This window comes from Heloderma suspectum, chromosome 1 (assembly GCF_057233095.1).
Source record: "Heloderma suspectum isolate Gila_16-S chromosome 1, 16-S_ref, whole genome shotgun sequence".
Taxonomy (NCBI): domain Eukaryota; kingdom Metazoa; phylum Chordata; class Lepidosauria; order Squamata; family Helodermatidae; genus Heloderma; species Heloderma suspectum.
In genome coordinates, this window is record NC_139458.1 from 165,569,504 (window position 1) to 165,588,471 (window position 18,968).

At 51.2% G+C, this 18,968-nt stretch overlaps 1 protein-coding gene across 1 annotated transcript; it reads right to left on the reverse strand.

The window, feature by feature from the left end:
- Nucleotides 1–1,147: 1,147 nt before the first annotated feature.
- Nucleotides 1,148–14,920, reverse strand: LOC146358386 (uncharacterized). The gene is made up of 3 exons (XM_084803630.1): nt 14,839–14,920; nt 4,908–4,988; nt 1,148–3,671 (listed from the first exon to the last, which is right to left on the reverse strand). Exons 1-3 carry the CDS (start codon nt 14,918–14,920, stop codon nt 2,908–2,910), a joined length of 927 nt encoding a protein of 308 aa, XP_084659756.1. The 3' UTR covers nt 1,148–2,907.
- Between the last annotated feature and the right edge of the window lie 4,048 nt (nt 14,921–18,968).

The window sequence follows — 18,968 nt, forward strand, 5'->3', positions numbered from 1 at the left end:
ACACAGGTGACGACCTTCGAAGGAGGGTGGAGGCCCTGGAGCGGGAAAGCCGTCCTCCTCCTACGAGCTGAGGCCTGCAGCCACAGCCAGCCAGCCCAACATTGTTTTTGAATTGTTGAATTGTTTCTGTGTTTTGTCTTGATCTGTTCTGTTTGTATATAAAGTTCTTTCTAAAAAATAGGTTACAATTCTTTGGTTCAAGTCCACAGATATAATTTCTTAAATCTAGATCATTGTACACAATGATCTCTGTGTTTGCTTACTGTTAACCGCAACAAGAATGCCTCCCCAAAATCCCAGCCAAACAAGAACAGCTTCCCTCATAGGGAGATGGACAGTCCGCATCCCTGATGTTATGAATGAGTGCATTCAAGACGAGGCTGGACAGCCATCTGCCAGGGATGCTCTCACTTGGACACCTTAATTTGAGCAGGGGGTTGGACTCGATGGCTTTGTAGGCCCCTTCCAACCCCATGATTCTGTGGCTCTACGATTCTATGAAGTATGCTTTGTTTTACGTGTAGGTGCATATCACATACATGCAAACTGGAAGCATACCAGAGGGATCTTTTCACATAGAGCTCTCGGTCCTTAGGAAAACCCAAAAGCTGAGGGAGTCCAGGGAGAGACCACAACAAGGTCTTTGAAAGCAATTCTGTGATTTATGAAAGAATTTTAAATGAATTAAAAGCATACATCAACATCAAGAGAAATAGAACTATACATACATTTGGGGAATCAGAATCATACTAACATTCAGAGGGGTAAAGATACACATATACAGTCGATAGCGGAGTACATCCGCATAGAGAACTCTGTGTGTGTGTGTGTGTGTGTGTGTGTGTGTAGTAGCAATGTACGCTGTTGCGTAGTCCGCCACACACAGTCGGGTAGCGCAACTGGATTCTGCATGTGAGGTATTATTAAGCTCCGCCACATATCGCCAGTGCTTTGCGCTCTGCCCAGGCCAGACAGGGACTACAGGTTTAGACAAAGTTCTGAGGGACACCTCCGTGTGACCACTCACAAGTTGTATCATTCTGCCTCATTGTCCCTCAGAACTCTGGCTCACACTAGCAGCAGTGTCATCATCCCAGGGTTCCTCCTCGTCACTTGATGACTTCTCTACTCTGCTGCTGACAGCTGGGGGGAGGTGCTCCTTGGGAATCCATCCCCTGTTGGAGCGTATGAAGGCGAGGGTGGAGACATGTTGTGGCGTGAGTCTGCTTCGGTGGGCGGTGACAATGTTTCCTGTGGTGGAGAAAAGCCTTTCAGAGGCCACACTTGAGGGAGGGCAAGATAGATGCCAAATGGCGACTTTGATCAGATGTGGCCAAACGCCACGTTTTGTATCCCAGTATAGGAGAGGATCACTCTCTGGGCTGATCTGTGTTCCCGAGAAACTCTCTCTTGAATAACCTTCAAGTTCCCGGACAAGCACATCATAGGCTGATGCTTTCCTGGCTGCTTTGGCACATTCCCCCTGCGCCCACTTACACCAAGCTCCATTGCCATTGAGGAGTAAAAGCTGAACTTGAGACAAGATGCCCCTGTGTCTGACTCTGTTGGTGGTGCAGCTGCTGTGGCGTCATCATTGCCCCTCCTGCTGGTGATGGTGCTACTGCTGCAGATATTGTCTTCAGGGGAGGTAGTGGTCCTACTAGCCTCACCCAGCTCCTTCTCATCCAGCCCATCTCTCTGGAAGCACTCCATGACTTTCTCAGTCAAATATTTTTTTAAACTTTGGAAGTCAGGGTTGTCGTTTGGAGGCTCCGCACTTGTTGAGCTATCCCTGAACCATGGTTCAAGGAATGCAGCAGCAACGTATTTCATGTCCCCCCTGATTGAAGTTATGTGTTTGTTGGTGCCCAGCTCCTGCAGAAGGAATTCTGCAAGCCTAACTGCAGGATTGGGGAATAATTCCCTGCCTCCAGCACTGGTGCGCTCACAAATCTCAGAATGGCGTTTTCTCAGCACCCCCTCTATGATCCTTAGCACAGGTAGCACTTAGCCCAGTGTGGCATAGTCTACACTCAGTACTGCTGTGCATTCATCGAAAATTTTTAAAATGTCCACCAGGTCTTGCATCCAGAGCCACTGATGTGGTGTGACAAAAAATTTGGAGTGTTGTTGCTTCTCAGTGATGTAGTCATTTATAGCTGGTCTCTGCTCACAGAGTCTCTGAAGCATATGCAATGTGCTGTTCCAGCGTGTGGACACATCCAAAATGAATTTGTGTTCTGGAAGGCCACGGCTATGTTGGATGGCACCGATTGCCTCCATTGCTGAGCAGGACTGCCGGAAATGGGTGCAAATGGATCGGGCCACCTTAAGTAGCTTGCCAATTTTGGGGGAGGCGTTGCTCAATCCAGAACGCACCACAAGGTTCAAGCAGTGCGCAACGCACGGAACGTGGTTTAGCCGTGCAATGCGGGCTGCTTTTAGGTAGTTTGAGGCATTGTCTGTTGCTACACAGCCCACTGTAAGATTTAAGGGGGCCAACCAGGACTGAACAACACCACTGATGCTGCTGCTGACGTTTTCCGCTGTGTGTGTCCCAGAGAGCATTGTGAGGGACAATGTCGCTGTTCTATGACTCAGTCGGCTGCTCGCACTGATGGATACCCAGTGCGCGGTGACACACAGATAAGACTTTGTTTGGTTACTTGTCCATGTGTCACTCGTTAAATGTACACTTCCTCCAACTGCACATTTCAAATCCTGTTGGATCACCCGTCTGATTGCAGAAGCCAGGGCTGGAATGGCTACGCCACTAATGTAGTGACGAGAGGGGACATCCCACCGAGGGCAGATGCTCTTAAGTAAGGTCAAAAAGTCTTCATCTTCCACCAGGAAGAAGGGAAGCATACGTGCTGCAATGGCCACTGTCAGGAGATGATTCCACTGTCATGCCTGGGCGCTGTCAGAGGGTAATTTCTGTGTCAGCGCAAGGCATTTCTCCAGTGAGACCTGCCTCTTAGCAAAGCTGCCTTCTGTGCCCTTCCCACCCAGACCACTTTGTGTGAGGTCTTTGGAAGATGAGGCAAAGGCGGTACTGTTCTTTTTGGATGGTTGTGGCTTCCCATCGCTATCTTTGGGCACAAGAAGCGGATGATGCACCTCCATGTGTCGCCTCATGGCAGACGTGCCCACTCGTGGACAGCCCCCTTCTTTTCCTAGCCACACACGGCTTCGACAAATATCGCACATCACGACATAGCGGTCGTTCTCTGCATATTTGAAGAAGCGCCACACATAAGAGCTCACCCTGCCACCACCATTTCTTCTTTGGGGAATGTGGCCTTCGGTTCCAGATGAGGTGGCAGCTGGAGCTGCATGTTTCCACTCATCTGTGGATGGTGTTGTTGATGGTGCTGACCAGTGCTTGGCAGGGGACGTTTGTTCCTGAGGTTTGGGATTGGTCCCGCAGAACGCAGAAGGCTGGAAGTGGAGAACAGAGTCAGACCCAGTCTCAGCAGGGACATCATTGATATAGAACAGCTCCTCATCATCTTCGCTGTCCGGATCACTGATGACGCTAAGTCCTCCGGCATTTTTTTCAAAATCACCTGAGCCGCCGCCCACGAGGTGATCATCAGCAGGCAGCTGTGGACCTGGTTCACCTGTCCCACTTCCGCTGTCGGATGCAGGGAGGACGGTTGTGGGCGTCTCTGTAAAGATTCAAAATACATAGAAGCAGAGTTTCATGAGAAATGCGACTTTTACACATGAGTAATAGCCAAACAAATAAAACTGTGTTGTTGTAGCAATCTATGAAACATAGCTTGGAGGACTCGCAATCAATCCACATGACACAAGGTGCAGTTGTAAGCTACTCCTGCACTACTGAGCACTGAGAAAACACATTAGGTGCAAAAAAAAGGTACTGTACAGACTGGGAAACTCAACGAGAGTTATCTAAACGTGTCCTCACTGGTGAAAACATGAAAAGCATGGGGGAGGAGATATCTGGCTCCCTTGCAAGGTCCACTCCTTTCATCAGCTCTATTATACCATTGTGTGGGACTCATCCCCCACAGGGCTGGCCCAACGCGTTTTGCTTCCTGAGGCAAAGGGTAAAATGGCACCCCTCCATCCTACATAGGGCGATAGCTGAATCTTACTTGAACAGTGACAATGCGAGAGCCTCTTCCACCACACCAGAGAACAACAAGCTGGCTGAGGAGCTGCAAGGCTCCCTAACGATAGGGCTGGTCCTGACCTGAGCACATACTTGGCGAATCCCACTGCCTTTTTCAAGGGTGCATTTGTGGTCCCCCAGGAGCAGTGCCTGATTAGTCAGGCCCTCTTTTTGTAGTAGCCATATCGGGGGTCAGACTAAAGGGACTAAATAAGTCTCTGACTCAGATTTCTGCAACATTTTAAAAACCATCCTCAGAAATGTAATTGCTTAATCAATTCACATCGCAGCTCTAGTTAAAAGAGATCAAGCCCAAATAAGACAGCAAACTATGATGAATGGCTTTGGAAACAAGCGAGCACAAAACACTGAAGTGTTTTCCCACCGAAAAGGTGTATTGTTTGAAAAAGTATTGCAGTTCTTTTAAAGACTTGGGGTTTTCTTTCGTACTGGAGCACCATGTAACATTTAAATAATATGAAATATGTTCACAGCAATGAATATGGATGAATGTAAAACAGTCGTGTATGTTTTGTTGTGTTGAAGAAGAAGATCCCTTCCCCAAATGCTCCCCTCCAAAGGTTTTGGACTTCAAATCCCATCAGGCCAAGCCGGCATCACCAATGGTCAATAATGCCGGGAGTTGTAGCCCAAAACATCTGGAAGGCTGCAGGTTGCAGAAGGCTAATGTAGGGACTATTCAAATATTCAAAGACATCTGTTTGTATCCAGATATTCACAAGCACCTGTGGTGACAGAGTCTTACCAGATTCATCCTTTGGAATGAGGTAGATATCTTGACTTTCATCCTGCCGCTGCAGAGTCTCCTTGGGGACATTTTCATCCGCTTTGGGTTTGGAGACACTGCCCTTCCGCTCACCATCCAAGTGAGCCTGTGCCTGTGTCACTTTCTGTAGCGGAAATTGGCGGTGTGCGCTGCTTACGGGTGCGGGGTGGGCTGGGGCCGCTGTCGCTGCTGGTCACACCTTGGGCTTCCTCCACTTCCATCTCATTATTAAAATACCACTGAAATGCGACCTCAGCGGTGTATGTTCTTGCCGGGCGTCCACGCCTCTTTTGAGTGCCGGATTGACCACGGGTTCCTCTTTTCTCCATGTTCATGTCTCTGGGCAGAAGGAGACATAAATGCATGTGGCAAAGCTGAAATCATGTGAACAGCCTAATCGCAGATATAGTACAGTGTAGAAGTAGTTACCCTCCAATCCAGCCATTCAGTGCTAACTAAACAGGGGCATATTGTACAGCAGACTAGGCTGAAAAGCCCAGGATGGAGGATGTGGCCCATCCATGCCCAGGAGGATAGGGGATGGATGGAGGCCTTCCAGCTCCCCCCTCCCCCCTCCCCAGAAAGAAATACATAGGCAGGCAGGCACATGGGTGAATCCTGGGAAGCCCAGGAGGATGGGGGATGGATGGAGGCCTTCCAGCTCCCCCCTCCCCCCTCCCCAGAAAGAAATACATAGGCAGGCAGGCACATGGGTGAATCCTGGGAAGCCCAGGAGGATGGGGGATGGATGGAGGCCTTCCAGCTCCCCCCTCCCCCCTCCCCAGAAAGAAATACATAGGCAGGCAGGCACATGGGTGAATCCTGGGAAGCCCAGGAGGATGGGGGACGGATGGAGGCCTTTCAGCTCCCCCCTCCCCCTCCCCCCTCCCCAGAAAGAAATACATAGGCAGGCAGGCACATGGGTGAATCCTGGGAAGCCCAGGAGGATGGGGGATGGAGTCCTTGCAGGATGCCTTCCCCCCCAGTTCCCCCTGCTCCTCCATCTCACCCCAAAATCACTAAGCATAAGGCCACATTCAGGTAAAGTAAACATACCTTCACTGTAATAAAGAAAAAAGAAAAAAGGTTGAACTGCAGTGCCGTAGAACACGGGGATGCAGAGAAAGAAAGTTGCAGCAGCTGGGACGGAGCAGCAGCGGCGCCTGTTCTAGTCTGTCTCTGGACTCTGGAGTCTAGCTTGGAGCAAGTGAGGCTGCTGCACGACCGCCGTCCTATTGTGAACTAAAGGCGGGAATCCAGGGGATAAATGGTCGATGAGTTCCCTCCCCTCAATTATCTTCCTGGTGGGGTGGGGGGGTGGCCTGGAGGGATCTCGGTCAGGTGACCTCACCTGACCTGAACCTGACCTCACACATACAATAAAAGTATAAAACAAAAGATGAGGCTATGCAGCTCAGCCTCAGGGCAGGCAGGCTACGTGCACTTTGTGACCCCGTCCCTCCCAGCAAAAGAAAGCCGCGTCGTAGCAGGGAAGGAAACTGCATGTTTATTAAATAGTTTCGTGTAATCCCTTTCGCCATCTTTCATCCTAATTTGCGAAGTTGCCTTCGTAAATACCTTCGTAAAACTTTCGGCAGATTAAAAAAAAAAAGGGTCGCGTGAGCTCACGTTCGGGTAGACCTGGGCGCCTCGTCTTGGGAAAGGGTTCGGCGAACCGAAAGTGACTGTTTTCGAGCCCATTTCACTTTCGAGAGAATTTCTCTGACATCCCTACACATATCCTAGCTAAGAAAGTTGTTGGTAAACATGACCATTCCTTCTGCTTCAAGAAACTGTACTCTGTTTCGCTAACTTTGCATGATATTGTTACATAATATGTATATAATACGTATAATATGTGTCCCACTTCCCTGAGAAGAAGTTAGAAATTCTATGGGTAATCTATTTTGTTTCCTGACCTATGGATAAAAGTAGAGGTAGGCTGAAAGTATTGATTTTTGGCCTATTTTGGAATCCTTTGGGAGTCTAATGGGGACCCAAATCTACTCATTCATTTCCCCTTCCACCAAATGCTTCTCAGTAGTAGCTGACTGGAAGGCACCATTCACCAATGCTCTTGTGAGCGACACTATGTAAACAAAAAGCATCATACAAGGGCATTCTGGGAAACAACATTAGCACCGTTGTTTCAGAACCATCACCGCCCCTGGGAATGTCTCTATGAAGAAGGCTTTGTGATCATATAGCATTTACCACATGAGCTTGGGGTGGGACAGGGGATAGTGACCATCCAATTTAAATCTCCACTGCTATTATCACTTTTTGTTGAAGGTATAACCCAATATAACTTTACTGGAAACACTTTCCATCCTTAAGATTTTATTTAATGATTTCTCCTGTTATGTTTATTGCCTCCCCTCTGTTTTTTTTCTTTGTACATTTGCATGTGAGATGAGAAAAAACTTTAGAGTGGAGAACTATCTCCTTGGGACATGTATGCCTTGTCTTTGAGTATATGGTACTGTAGAATCCTATATAGTATAGACTACCTGTGTGATGAGCTATTCATTGCATGTTTTCCAATTCTAAGATTGCTTCCTAACATCTGTTTAGAATTTGTTCATCCTGATGGTCTAGTCATCCTTTGTGCTTGGCTGAACATAGTAACTTATGATTACTCAATTTATGCCAATTAAAATCTAAATAAGTGCATCAGTATGCACTCTGGATTGTTTGATTTAAGAATAAATAAAATCCAACTTTTTGGTGCCTTCTGGAGTTTCTGTCACAAATACAAGAAACTCATTTCAGCAACTACAGCATAATACTTTGGGAGGCAAACAACCTGTCTCCGAAATCCCTGCCTCCACCCCTGGACAACTTCCTCAGTGCTCAGTGCAAGTATGGGGGTTTTCACTCCTGCACTGACACCACCTGAGGGCGAAACTGCTCCTTCACTGGGCAATCCCACCTATGGGTTTTTAAATTTATTTGTAGCAAATGCTTATATTTCTGGGCCTAAGGAACTCTCTGCTGCTATAACTCAGAGTTCTACAAGCTGACCCTTTTCCACCACCACCAATTCTCTCAGAGTAAACCTCCCAATAGCTTGGTATAAGCGGCTTAGGCATGAGATGGGCACCAACACTAGAGACAAGATAAAGTGTTGAACAAGTTAATTTATTAAATGGGAATTTTGTACATAATGGAATATTAATATTTACTTTGGGGTTTCCAAAAGTATGCTAGCTGACACTGCTTAAGGGCTCAAGAGACACTGTAGCTGCTATAAGCCTCTTATTGACATATTTTGTTGTTGTTGTTGTTGTTCAGTCGTTCAGTCGTGTCCGACTCTTTGTGACCCCATGGACATATTTTACCACAGGCCAAATTCCCTAAACCTTCGCCCTAGCCAAATACACCCACGAACAGGTCCAACCCTTGGGTACAGTCTTCCTCTGACTCCCAAAGCTCCTCCTGTTGTAATTCTGTTATATGCAACAGAGGTTGTATTCTTGTTGTATGCAATATCTAATATATTATAGCCAACCTTTTGTTTAACAATCAGGTTCAAATAAGACATGACAACAGGAGATCCATGTCTGATCTCCTGGCAGATTTCTCTTTAAATGGAGTTGCAGCTTTGGGTGGAGGAGTGTACTGAACCACAGCAGAGGTTTTGGGGGAGAGCTGTTTAACCTTTACCCATATTGGTAATCAACATTTCTCTTGCCTTCCCACCTGCAGGAGCCTGTTTTTCCATGGCCCACTGGGAAAACATTAAGTACCCCTTCTACAGCTTCACTGCTGCAGTCAAGCCTGTCTCATGTGTAGTGTGAGCCTCAGAGTTGTTAAATACCACTTTAAAATGCTGCCGTAGAAGCTGTAACATTTCCCTCCCCTCGCCTGGCACCTGGTTATTTTCTGTCAGTGGCTGGTTAGGATTCTCAGAAAGTATACCCTATACACTTCAAGGGCAAAGTAGATGTTGGAAGTAAACTGGAGCCAATATAAAGCATTTCCTCCCATGCAAATAGCTGTTTGTGAGCGGAGATGGGTTAAAGAAGACACAGACAACAAGCTTGGGTTGAAAATTGAGCCACATTTATTGAAATAGCTGCAAAGGGGTAACTAGGACGGGCATCTAACTGTGTCAGCGGCTAGCTGGCACTTCTTGGGCGAAAACACACCCAGCCTGAGGGGTGGCGGTGATCTCGCCATCCCTCCGGACTGCCCCTTCTGGGGGAGGTAGACTTTCCGGTGTCACCCCCAACCCGGTGCCATGAAACACCTGGGTGAGTAAGTAGGGTTGGTCTCCCAGGCAACCCTTATCCCCCCGCCGAGCTGCACAACCCGTTCGGGGGGCCTCAGGCATCACCTGTCACCATAAGGTGCCTCTGCATGCACACCATCCCTACTTTCCTGTTTTTGCCCATCCTAGCCGCCACCGGAGTCACAAGCCTAGAGCTTGTGAAACACCCCCCACCTGCGCAGAAGAACTTCCCGCAGGCCCCTTTGCCGATCAGACAGACATATGTTATTCACTAAATGAGACAGGCGGACACCGTCCTACCTGTAATGTTCCCTCTAAGTCCACAGAATTCCCTGGCGGGTGGTGCATCCATCACCTCATTCACATGGCCATAAGCCATTTCTCTGTGCGCTTTCGGATGTGCCCTGCCGCTGGCAACGTCATTCCAGTCCTTCCCATTGATCCATGGGAGCAGTGAGGGCTGCAATAGGCTACTTCCGGCCAGGTATGCCAGACCACCTGCATCTCAACCAAGGCCTGTTCGATCAACCAAGGCCTGGCTTACAGCTGACGTCATTCCTCTCAATGTGCAGCACCTGGACCTGCGGAGGAAGACTGACAAACTTTGGTGGAACAGAGTGAGGAGGGGACTCCCACCGCCTGCCACGTCTGTAAAGCCACTGGATCCTAATGTGATGGGGTGACAGAAGCTGACGTCTGAAGATGACAGACAAGCCCTTTGTGCAGCTCCAGACATCATAACGTGCCCATGTAAGAGCACCTGTACCGGCGTACGACGAGTCTGCTGGTCTAAGGAATAAACACATTAGGCAAGCAAAGCGAAAATTGTGTCAGGAAGAAGTGGACAACTTGTGAACGCAGGCCGAAACGCTGTGAAGCCCCATTTTCGAATCTCCTAACGTGCCTGAGAGAGAAACCTCCAGCAGCTACCATGGAGACTGCTTCGATGAAACAACAGTGGGCTCTGAACTGCAAATTACCTAGGCCTAGTGGGGTAAAGCTAATGTAGAAACTGCCCAAATTGCCCTTAAGTCAACAGTAAGCTGTTGAAGTGATAAAATGGAGGCCCCTCCTCAGACCCGTGGCATTCCATAAAACCCATAAGGTGCCGACGGGGCCTAACCTATTGACTTGCGTTTGGCCATGGGCCACTGCCGTGCCCTTGCCATACCGATCAGTTAGATCACTAGGGTTGGCGGAGAATTTCTCCCCGAAACTTTGGGGGGCCGAGCGCCAACGTGTTCGGCCCCCCGAAGAAGTTTCGGGGAGAAATTCTCCGCACCCCCCCGCCCCCTGCACCCCCCCCGGGATGGGACTTACCTTTCCCGAATGTCCCTCCCGGCGGCGGGTCCCAGCGGCGGTTCATTGGGTCTTCGTCAGGGGCGGGGGCGGCAGCCGATCTTTCGACCGGCTGCTGCCGCCGCCATTCCAATAAAACTAAAAAAAATCCACGCCCCCGTGATAAGCTACGTGATGATTAACGTAGCCTATCACGGCTAGATTTGCAAAGCCAGCCGTGATAGGCTACGTAAATCGTCACGTAGCCTATCACGGGTGACTTTAAAAAAAAAAAAGCGCGTACGCTAATGGCGGCCCCCATAGGGAGCCGCCATTCGCGTTCCTTATTTGGTCGCTGTAGTCTACGTAAAGATTTATGTAGACTACAGCGACCAAATAAGGAACGCGAATGGCGGCTCCCTATGGGGGCCGCCATTTGCGTACGCGCTTTTTTTTTTTTTAAGTCACCCGTGATAGGCTACGTGACGATTTACGTAGCCTATCACGGCTGACTTTGCAGATCTAGCCATGATAGGCTACGTTAATCGTCACGTAGCCTATCACGGGGGCATTTTGTTTTGTTTTTAACTTTTTATTTCGCGGCCGGGCGAGGCGCCTCCTCCCCAGCCTGAATTTCAGCTGGGCGAGGCGGGAAGCCTCCCCCCCTGGCCTGAACTTCGGGGGGAGAGCAGCAAAGCGCCTCCCCCCCACCGCGAAAAGCTGCGAGACCAGGTAAGTGGCTTTCGTGCACCCCTATAGATCACCAAATACGTAAATGGGTCACATTGGGCCAGACCTATACCTTGAAGCATATCAAGGCCCTCCGGGACCAGTCGGCCTTGGGAGCCCAGACCAACCCTGAATTCCTAAGGAGGGGGGGGTTTGAAGGTTGTTAAGGCTGCTATGTGGGACAGGGAAACGTCTTACTGGAAAGCTGAAATGGAGGCCCATTACCCCCGGAGCCCGAAAGGGGTATCCGGAGAGAGAGGGTGGCTAATTTACTAAAGCAGGCAACATCTGTGCCCAACACTACATTGCACGCCGAACCCTGAAATCTGACATGGAGTCAGTGAATCCCACCATTGTGGGCCGGAAGGCTAAATGGCCAGCTTGCGACTTATGGTCCCAAATAGTCTGTTGTTCCTTAAGGAGGAGCAAAATGCGGCCACTGATCTATAGATAAGGGTCATGAATCCTAACGCTGAAGCTTTGCCTAATGCGCGACACACCCTACCTGCTCTGACGCAGGCGGCTCCTGTATGGAGAGCCATGGAATGCAGACTGGCATGCCTGTCTTCAGTATCCCGGTCTCCCGTAGTACTGCAAGGATGGGATCTGGGTATGGAGCACCCACGGGGCTAAGGCCCGGAAGACATTGACCTAATTTCATGACGAGACATCGATAATTGGGTTTGCCTAACCCGGCACATAGTGGACCCAGAACCTGATGTTGTAACACCGACTCTGGAGCACGAACACACTGACACATGACATGACCCTCCAATTTCAGGAGGACGGAGAATGAATAACGTGGTCATGTTATCATACCGAAGGGGGGGGTTACTGATTTGGCTATAAGGCTATCCCAAAATGAGCTTGGCGGCGGCAGCAGCCTCCACTCTACAGGCCACTACCCACAGCACGATCGGACCTGCCCTAAGAATCTGAAACCCCTTGGAGGTTGCAGCGGAACATGTGAATCCGCAGTCCAGCTTTGAGGGGAGGCTCACGCTTCCAGAAGGAGGTGCCATTAAAGCACTACTAAGTTGAAGCCTTGCCTGATGTATAACTGCTTGGCGCTGTGCCTAAAGGACCTGAAAGGTGTCCAGATTGAGGCGAGAATAACCCTAAGGGTATTGGATTGGCTTCACCGAATATTGATGTGGGAGACTGGCCCTCAGCCTTTTGTGAGCTAAGGGACACCGAGGTAACAGGAAAGGGGGGCAATACTTGCGTTAGGTCAGAACTTTGACCACCGTCTTTGGACTCCATGTAGCACATGCCCCTCAGGGACACGTGGACGGGATCCCAGACTAAGACAGCTGCCTCATCGAAGAGGTGTGTCGCACTGAGCAGAGATGATCAGGGATCTCGTGATTAACTGACTGGCCTTCCGGGAAGAGAGGTTACGAATCAGGATAAACTCCCTAGAGGATTTCCTGGGCACCACTTCGAAAAGGGGAGATCCTTAGAGTAGATAATGGGGTTTGGAAAAAAGGGGGGGCTAAAACCCGTCCGCCAGTACTGCCTTGTTAACCTCTCCTGGACCTGTCGACGCCTGGCGAGGAGAAATGTTGCTTACGAGGTAAGGATGGCCTATGTTGACCTAGAGAAAAAAGGGGGGTCCCTAGAACCTAGCATAAAAACTGTGTTCTAAGTCAAGATGCATTCTAACTAGGCATGGGCCATCCAGAGCTTCCTACTGCCTCGGCTTTTCCAAGGGGACCCTACCATCCCCGGGCATTGGGCAAGAGGTGCATGAGTGCTGACTGCTACAAGGGAGCACTCACGACGGAAACTGCACATGTCCTGGGAGTATGTGCCCTTGGGGCTTTATTCCTGGCACAGATAGCAGTGCTGAAGCAGCAGACCTGCCATAGCCTGAGGGCCAGTGCAGGAGACAGCCTGGTGAATGTGGCCACTGCCAGATCCATCGCCGAACCCGGCCGGGAAGGAGTCAAAATTGGAGCGAAAGGTCCTGGTCCAACAGGTCCTTGCGCAGGGAAGGGCAATGGCGGCCCTCCTGTGAAAGGCCTCGACATAAGCCAGTCATGCACCTCCTCAGGTGAAAGTCATTATGAGAAGGAGTAGCCCTGGTGACAGTACAACTCACCAGGTTAGCGTAGGGATCTGATACGTCTCTTACGTGGATGCCCGAGCGGGCGGGGGCAGGCGAGGAATCCTAAATTAATCCAGCACACCCTGTAAGCTGCTACGTTAAGCGGCTGGGGTTACTGGGGTGTGACTGACGGAGCTGCAGGCGGCCCGAGCGTCATATAGGGAGATGACATTGGGAGGGACAGCTGCCCTCAGGTAGGTAAGCTAAGGCAGCAACCCCACAGCCCTAAGGGTCACCAGTCTGAACAACTGGGGTGAGGTGCAGTCATCTCACCCATATCGAGGGCAGCCGTGTCCGGGTCCCCAGGAGCAAGGGAGGTGATGCCACTTGCAGTGCTCCTGACGGAGATGCCCCATGAGGGCGGACCACCTCCAGCTGTGGTGTGTCGCCTAGACGAAACTCCAAGGAGGAGGACGTTGCTTGGATTACTGCTGACGGAGATGCCGCAGGAAGGTGGACTGCCTGCAGTGGTGGAGTGCCGCCATGGTGAACCTGTGAAGGCGAGGTGGAGGCCTCAGTGGCGTCCAAGTGCACTGAACCCATAGATGAGCTGAAATAGAAAGAAATAGCAAGCGTTGGTTCTGTTGTCGCGTTTGCTTAGGCTGGACCACCAGGGGGTTTCTTAGATCTGGCCGGGGAAGGGGGAAGAGATCCCCGAAGAACACTTAGCAGCTTCCAGACGAGTAAGAATTGACACCCGAATCGGGTCTGTTTCATCATCAGACTCGGAATCAGGCCTTGGCAGTGAACTGTTGGGAAGGGGAGGCGGGGCCCTACCCTTCCCGTTCTTTCAACCTTGGCCCTTCTTGGGGGGGGGGCATGATGTAGAAAGTGAGGTAATCTTGGCACGACATTGGCAAGAAGAAGGAGGGGCTCGGGTCCCAGGACCCAGTCCAACACACCAACCACCACTCCTAGAAGAAAATGTGGCAGGGGACAGAGCACATAGCAGGAGGTTCCAGTGGGCTACTCACTGGGCACCCCGGACAACAGGCAGCAGTGCCGCCGCTACCGCTAGACAGGAGGGGCACCCTCCGTGTCCGGTAGTGGCTAGAGAGGTGAGCGCAAAACATAGATCCTATTTCTGTATGGCTCTGTGTATTCACATTTAAGACACCGTGTGTCTAGCCATTAACCTTATTAGCTTATAGGGCAGGGGTGGAGAATCTGTGCCCCCCCCCAACGGCTCTGCAGGGGTTCAGATAGGGTTTTTCTAGCCCTACCAGGAAATGCCAGGGATGGGACCTTCTGCCTGCCCAGCAGGGGCTCCAGCCTTAAACGATGCCCCTGGAAAGGAGACTAGAACCTGGGTGTCTCAAGTCCCAGTCCAACACTCTAGCTACTACCATACAGTGGCTTTGAAGGGGGCGCAGTTGCCGCCCGCTGCAAGCTCGGCGCCCACAAGGCGTAGCAAGGGCCCGTGGCCATAGGCGCCGCTCCTGAGCGCGGCGCCCCCAGGTCATTATTTATGTTTTGTTTTTGTTTTGTTTATTTTCATGTTTTGTTTGTGTTCTTCGGGGGGGATGCACGGGCTGCCGCCACGAGCGCCCCACGCTCACGGAAGGCAGCAAGAGCCGGCGCCGATTTGCTTGATGCCCAGGCTTGTGTGACCGCCAGAGGAAAGAAGGGGGGGGCCGGCATGTCGCCGCCGCAAGCACCGGCACCCCTCAAAGCTGGTAACTGCACGCAGCCACCGGCACCATGCCTGAGCACATGCCAGAAAAAGAAGGGGGTGGGCGCTCAGCCGCTGTCCTGGCAGGGGAGCAAACCGACCTGCACCACACCCGGGCACGCGCAGGCAAAGTCGCCAACACTCTCGCCGGGGCGGCAAGTGCCGGCCGAGGGACAGCACACGCGCCCCCGCCATGAGCGCCCGCAACCCCGGGGCCGCAGCAGCGAAGGCGTGCAGCAACCGCCTGAAGAGGCAAGAAGGGGGGGCAGGCGCTCGGCCGCCGGGAGGGCGGACACCCCAGTAGAGGAGCGCACAAGGAAGCGTCACGCCCGGGCACGCACCAGGACAACTGCCGGCGCCCCTGCCAGGCAGCAAGCGTCGGCCGACTAGGCGGCGTCCGCGCACACACACCTCCGCCGCGAGCGCCGGCAATCCCGGGGCCGTGGCGGAGCAGGCGCGCGGCCGCCAGGAGCGCGGGCGCCCCAACAGGGGAGCGCACCAGGAGGTGCCGCACCCAGGCGCACGTCGGCACAGCTGCCGGCGCCCCCGTCGGGCGGCAAGCACCGGCTGAGGGGGCGGTGCCAGCACACACGCGCCCCCGCTGCAAGCCCCAGCAACCCCGGGGCCGCAGCCGAGCGGGCGCTTGGCCGCCGGGAGCACGGGCTCCCCAGCAGGGGAGCGCACTAGTAGGCACCGCACCCGGGCGCGCGCCCGCACAGCCGCCGGCGCTCCCATCGGGCCGCAAGCACCGGCCAAGGGGGCGATGCCCGCACACAACTGCCCGAGGAGGTGAGAAAGGGGGGAGCGAGGGCAAGCCTCGAGGGCCACGCATGAGGAGCAGGGGCAACAGGCTCCGCCCCTGGGTGTGCGCTGCCAGCGCAGCCGCTGGCACCCCTGCCAGCGCGACAAGTACCGGTCGTGGAGGGGGCCGAGCACATGTGCCTCCGCCGTGGCTGCCGACAAAGCTGGAGCCGCGGCAGGCACGCCGAGCCCTCGGGAGCGAGGAGAAGGAGGGGGCGGGTGTGCTGACACGGCAACCGCTGGGGCCCTCGCATGGGAGTAAACCAACGTGCGCGCCCCCCGCGAACGCCGGCAAACCCAGAGCTACAGCAGGTGCGCTGAGCCTACGGTGAGCGCCGGCGTGGCAGTGCAGCTTTGGGCGCGCTGATAGCACGCGGAGTTCAAGTGGCTGGAACGACGACGAAGACGGTCTCCAGCAGGCAGGTGTCCTTTGTTGTTTCTCGGCGGAGCTGTAGCTCTCTCTAGCTGCGTCGAGCCAGAGAGCTGAGATTGGGAGGGGGGGCTGAGTTTAAGGCAGCTCAGCCTACCCTTCCCTGTGTGGTGGTGCCACTGGGGTGCACCAATCAGAGGCCCCTACGTCTTGTCACCCCACCCGCCCGCAATGGCCCCCCCTTTCAGCCAGACAAGCTGGCGCCGGGGTGAGGGCATTTCTGAAGAGCAGCTTTTGTCAGGACCGCAGCAGGAGAAGGGATGGTTTAAATTCACTCTCCTCACCTGCTGCAGCCCCAGTAATTATCAGCCTCTTGATGCTGCTTTTGTTGTTGTGTTATTAAGCATTGTGATACACTAATATAAACAGTATTTTCAGACAGTAGCCACTGTTGTATTTTCCATCTCAAGAAAAGAGAAGTGAGCTAGGCCTAAAAGGCAACCTGAGATGAGTGTATAGCACTAGTCTATGTTTTCCATCTGGATTTTAGGACAGTTTGTAACAAATAAATGGATCCTATTTAAACACTAAAGTGTCTCAAATTGTTCTGTTGTTCCCACAACACAAAACCTTCCCCACTCCCAACTCTTGCATATAGTTCCTGTACTACATTAAGACCTTTTCCCTGTGCCAGAGCAGCACTTCCAATGGTCTCTCTTGGCATGGATATGAGCAAGGACTAGTTCCCAGCAATGGCAAAGGGGCTAAGGCCTGTCTCATGTTCCATGGAAGCTGGTAGTCCTGAATCAGTTTTACGTAGAATAGGATAGATTTAGGCTTCCATTTCCACATACTTCAGTGGAACAAAGCCAGCTTAAATTCAAGACTGTCAGTTTTAGTAATTCATGGATCTCACTGTATATCCTCTGTTGTTGTTATATAAGATATGCTTTTTCCTAAAGACATTTTTCCATGCTTTGCTTATCATAGAATCATAGAATAGTAGGGTTGGAAGGGGCGTATAAGACCATCGAGTCCAAACCCCTGCTCAATGCAGGAATCCAAGTCAGAGCATCCCTGACAGATGGCTGTCCAGCCTCGTCTTGAACGCCTCCAGTGTGGGAGAGCCCACCATCTCCCTAGGTCATTGGTTCCATTGTTATATTGCTCTAACAGTCAGGAAGTTTGTTCTGACGTTCAGCCAGAATCTGGCTTCCTGTAACTTGATCCCATGATTCCGTGTCCTGCACTCCGGGATGATCGAGAAGAGATGCTGGCCTTCCTCTCTGTGACAACCTTTCAAGTACTTGAAGAGTGCTATCATATCTCCCCTCACTCTTCTCTTCTCAAGGCTAAAGATGCCCAGTTCTTTCAGTCTCTCCTCATAGGGCTTTGTTTCCAGTCCCCTGATCATCTTTGTTGCCCTCCTCTGAACCTTCTCCAGCTTGTCTGCATCCTTCTTCAAGTGTGGTGCCCAGAACTGGACACAGTACTCCAGATGAGGCCTACTCAGTGCTAAGTAGAGGGGAACTAGTACTTCCCGGGATTTGGAAGCTATACTTCTATTAATGCAGCCCAAAATAGCATTTGCCTTTTTTGCAGCCACATTACATTGTTGGCTCATATTTAGGTTGTGATCGACAACAATTCCAAGATCTTCCTCGCTTGTAGTGTTGTTGAGCCACGTATCCCCCATCTTGTAACTGTGCATTTGGTTTCTTTTTCCTAGGTGCAGAACTTGGCATTTATCCCTATCAAATGTCATTCTGTTGTTTTCTGCCCAGCGCTCCAGTCTATCAAGATCACTTTGAATTTTTGTTTCTGTCTTCCAAGGTATTCGCTATCCTGCCCAATTTTGTGTCATCTGCAAATTTGATCATCAGCATTCCCTTCACCTCCTCCTCCAAGTCATTAATAAAAACGTTGAAGAGGACTGGGCCCAGGACTGAGCCCTGCGATACCCCGCTCGTTAACTTATAATAGACATAGAGCATCATTATGAAATATGAATGTCTATGTTTACAAAATATCATTATAATTTTTTAAAAATGATAAAAATATCATTACAATTATTATGGCTGCCTCAAGTGCCATTTTTCAGGGGAAAGGCGGGTATAAATGAATGAATGAATGAATGAATGAATGAATGAATGTTGCACATCCAAGTCATATGTCATAATTTGTTTTTTTGTTTTTTGTTCAGTCGCTTCCGACTCCGTGGAGCAGCCCATGCCAGAGTTTCCTGTTGGCCGTCGCCATCCCCAGCTCCCCCAAGGTCATAATGCAATGTGCTAAAATGTTGCAGAAATACCTTGACTCAGCAAGGGAGATTTGTGTACAAAGTAAGGCTCTGTACACAAATTTGTGTACACAGTAATACACAGTTCCTTTGCTAGATTAGAAACCATGGGCAGATTGGATGTGGATTAAGACCTGGTTGTGCATCCACATTGCAATGTACGTCTGAACATAAGCCATTCAGTAGGGATGCATCTTCCAATCCATGTGAATGATTGGTAAGAATTTACATCCCCAGCCACTAGTCATGCATAGCACCTCATTACATGTGGCTATAGCTGGATTGGGGACAGTAGATATATTTTCGTATTCAGGGCTGGCCCAAGACATTTTGATGCCTGGAGCAAGGAGACGAGATATCCCCCATTCAGTGTATAGAAGCTAATTGGGCTAGTAGCTGAATCGTAGGTTAACACTCCTCCACTGCACCTGTGGGCAGCAGACTAGTTTAGGAAGTGCAGGGCAGACCATGTGGCACACACAGCCTTGTCCTTCAACACCTCATCATAACTCCCTGCCCCTCAGTCTCTGCTGCTTGAGGCAGTCGC

Bases quoted from the DNA above. Each gene is read 5' to 3' on its own strand.
- LOC146358386 (XM_084803630.1), bottom strand. From the start codon at position 14,920: ATGCCGGCCCCCCCCTTCTTTCCTCTGGCGGTCACACAAGCCTGGGCA. The intron at 4,989-14,838 runs GTGAGCGTGGGG...CCAAACCCAAAG, and splicing joins GCCGGCTCTTGCTGCCTTCC to CGGATGAAAATGTCCCCAAG. The intron at 3,672-4,907 runs GTAAGACTCTGT...GAATCTTTACAG, and splicing joins CATTCCAAAGGATGAATCTG to AGACGCCCACAACCGTCCTC.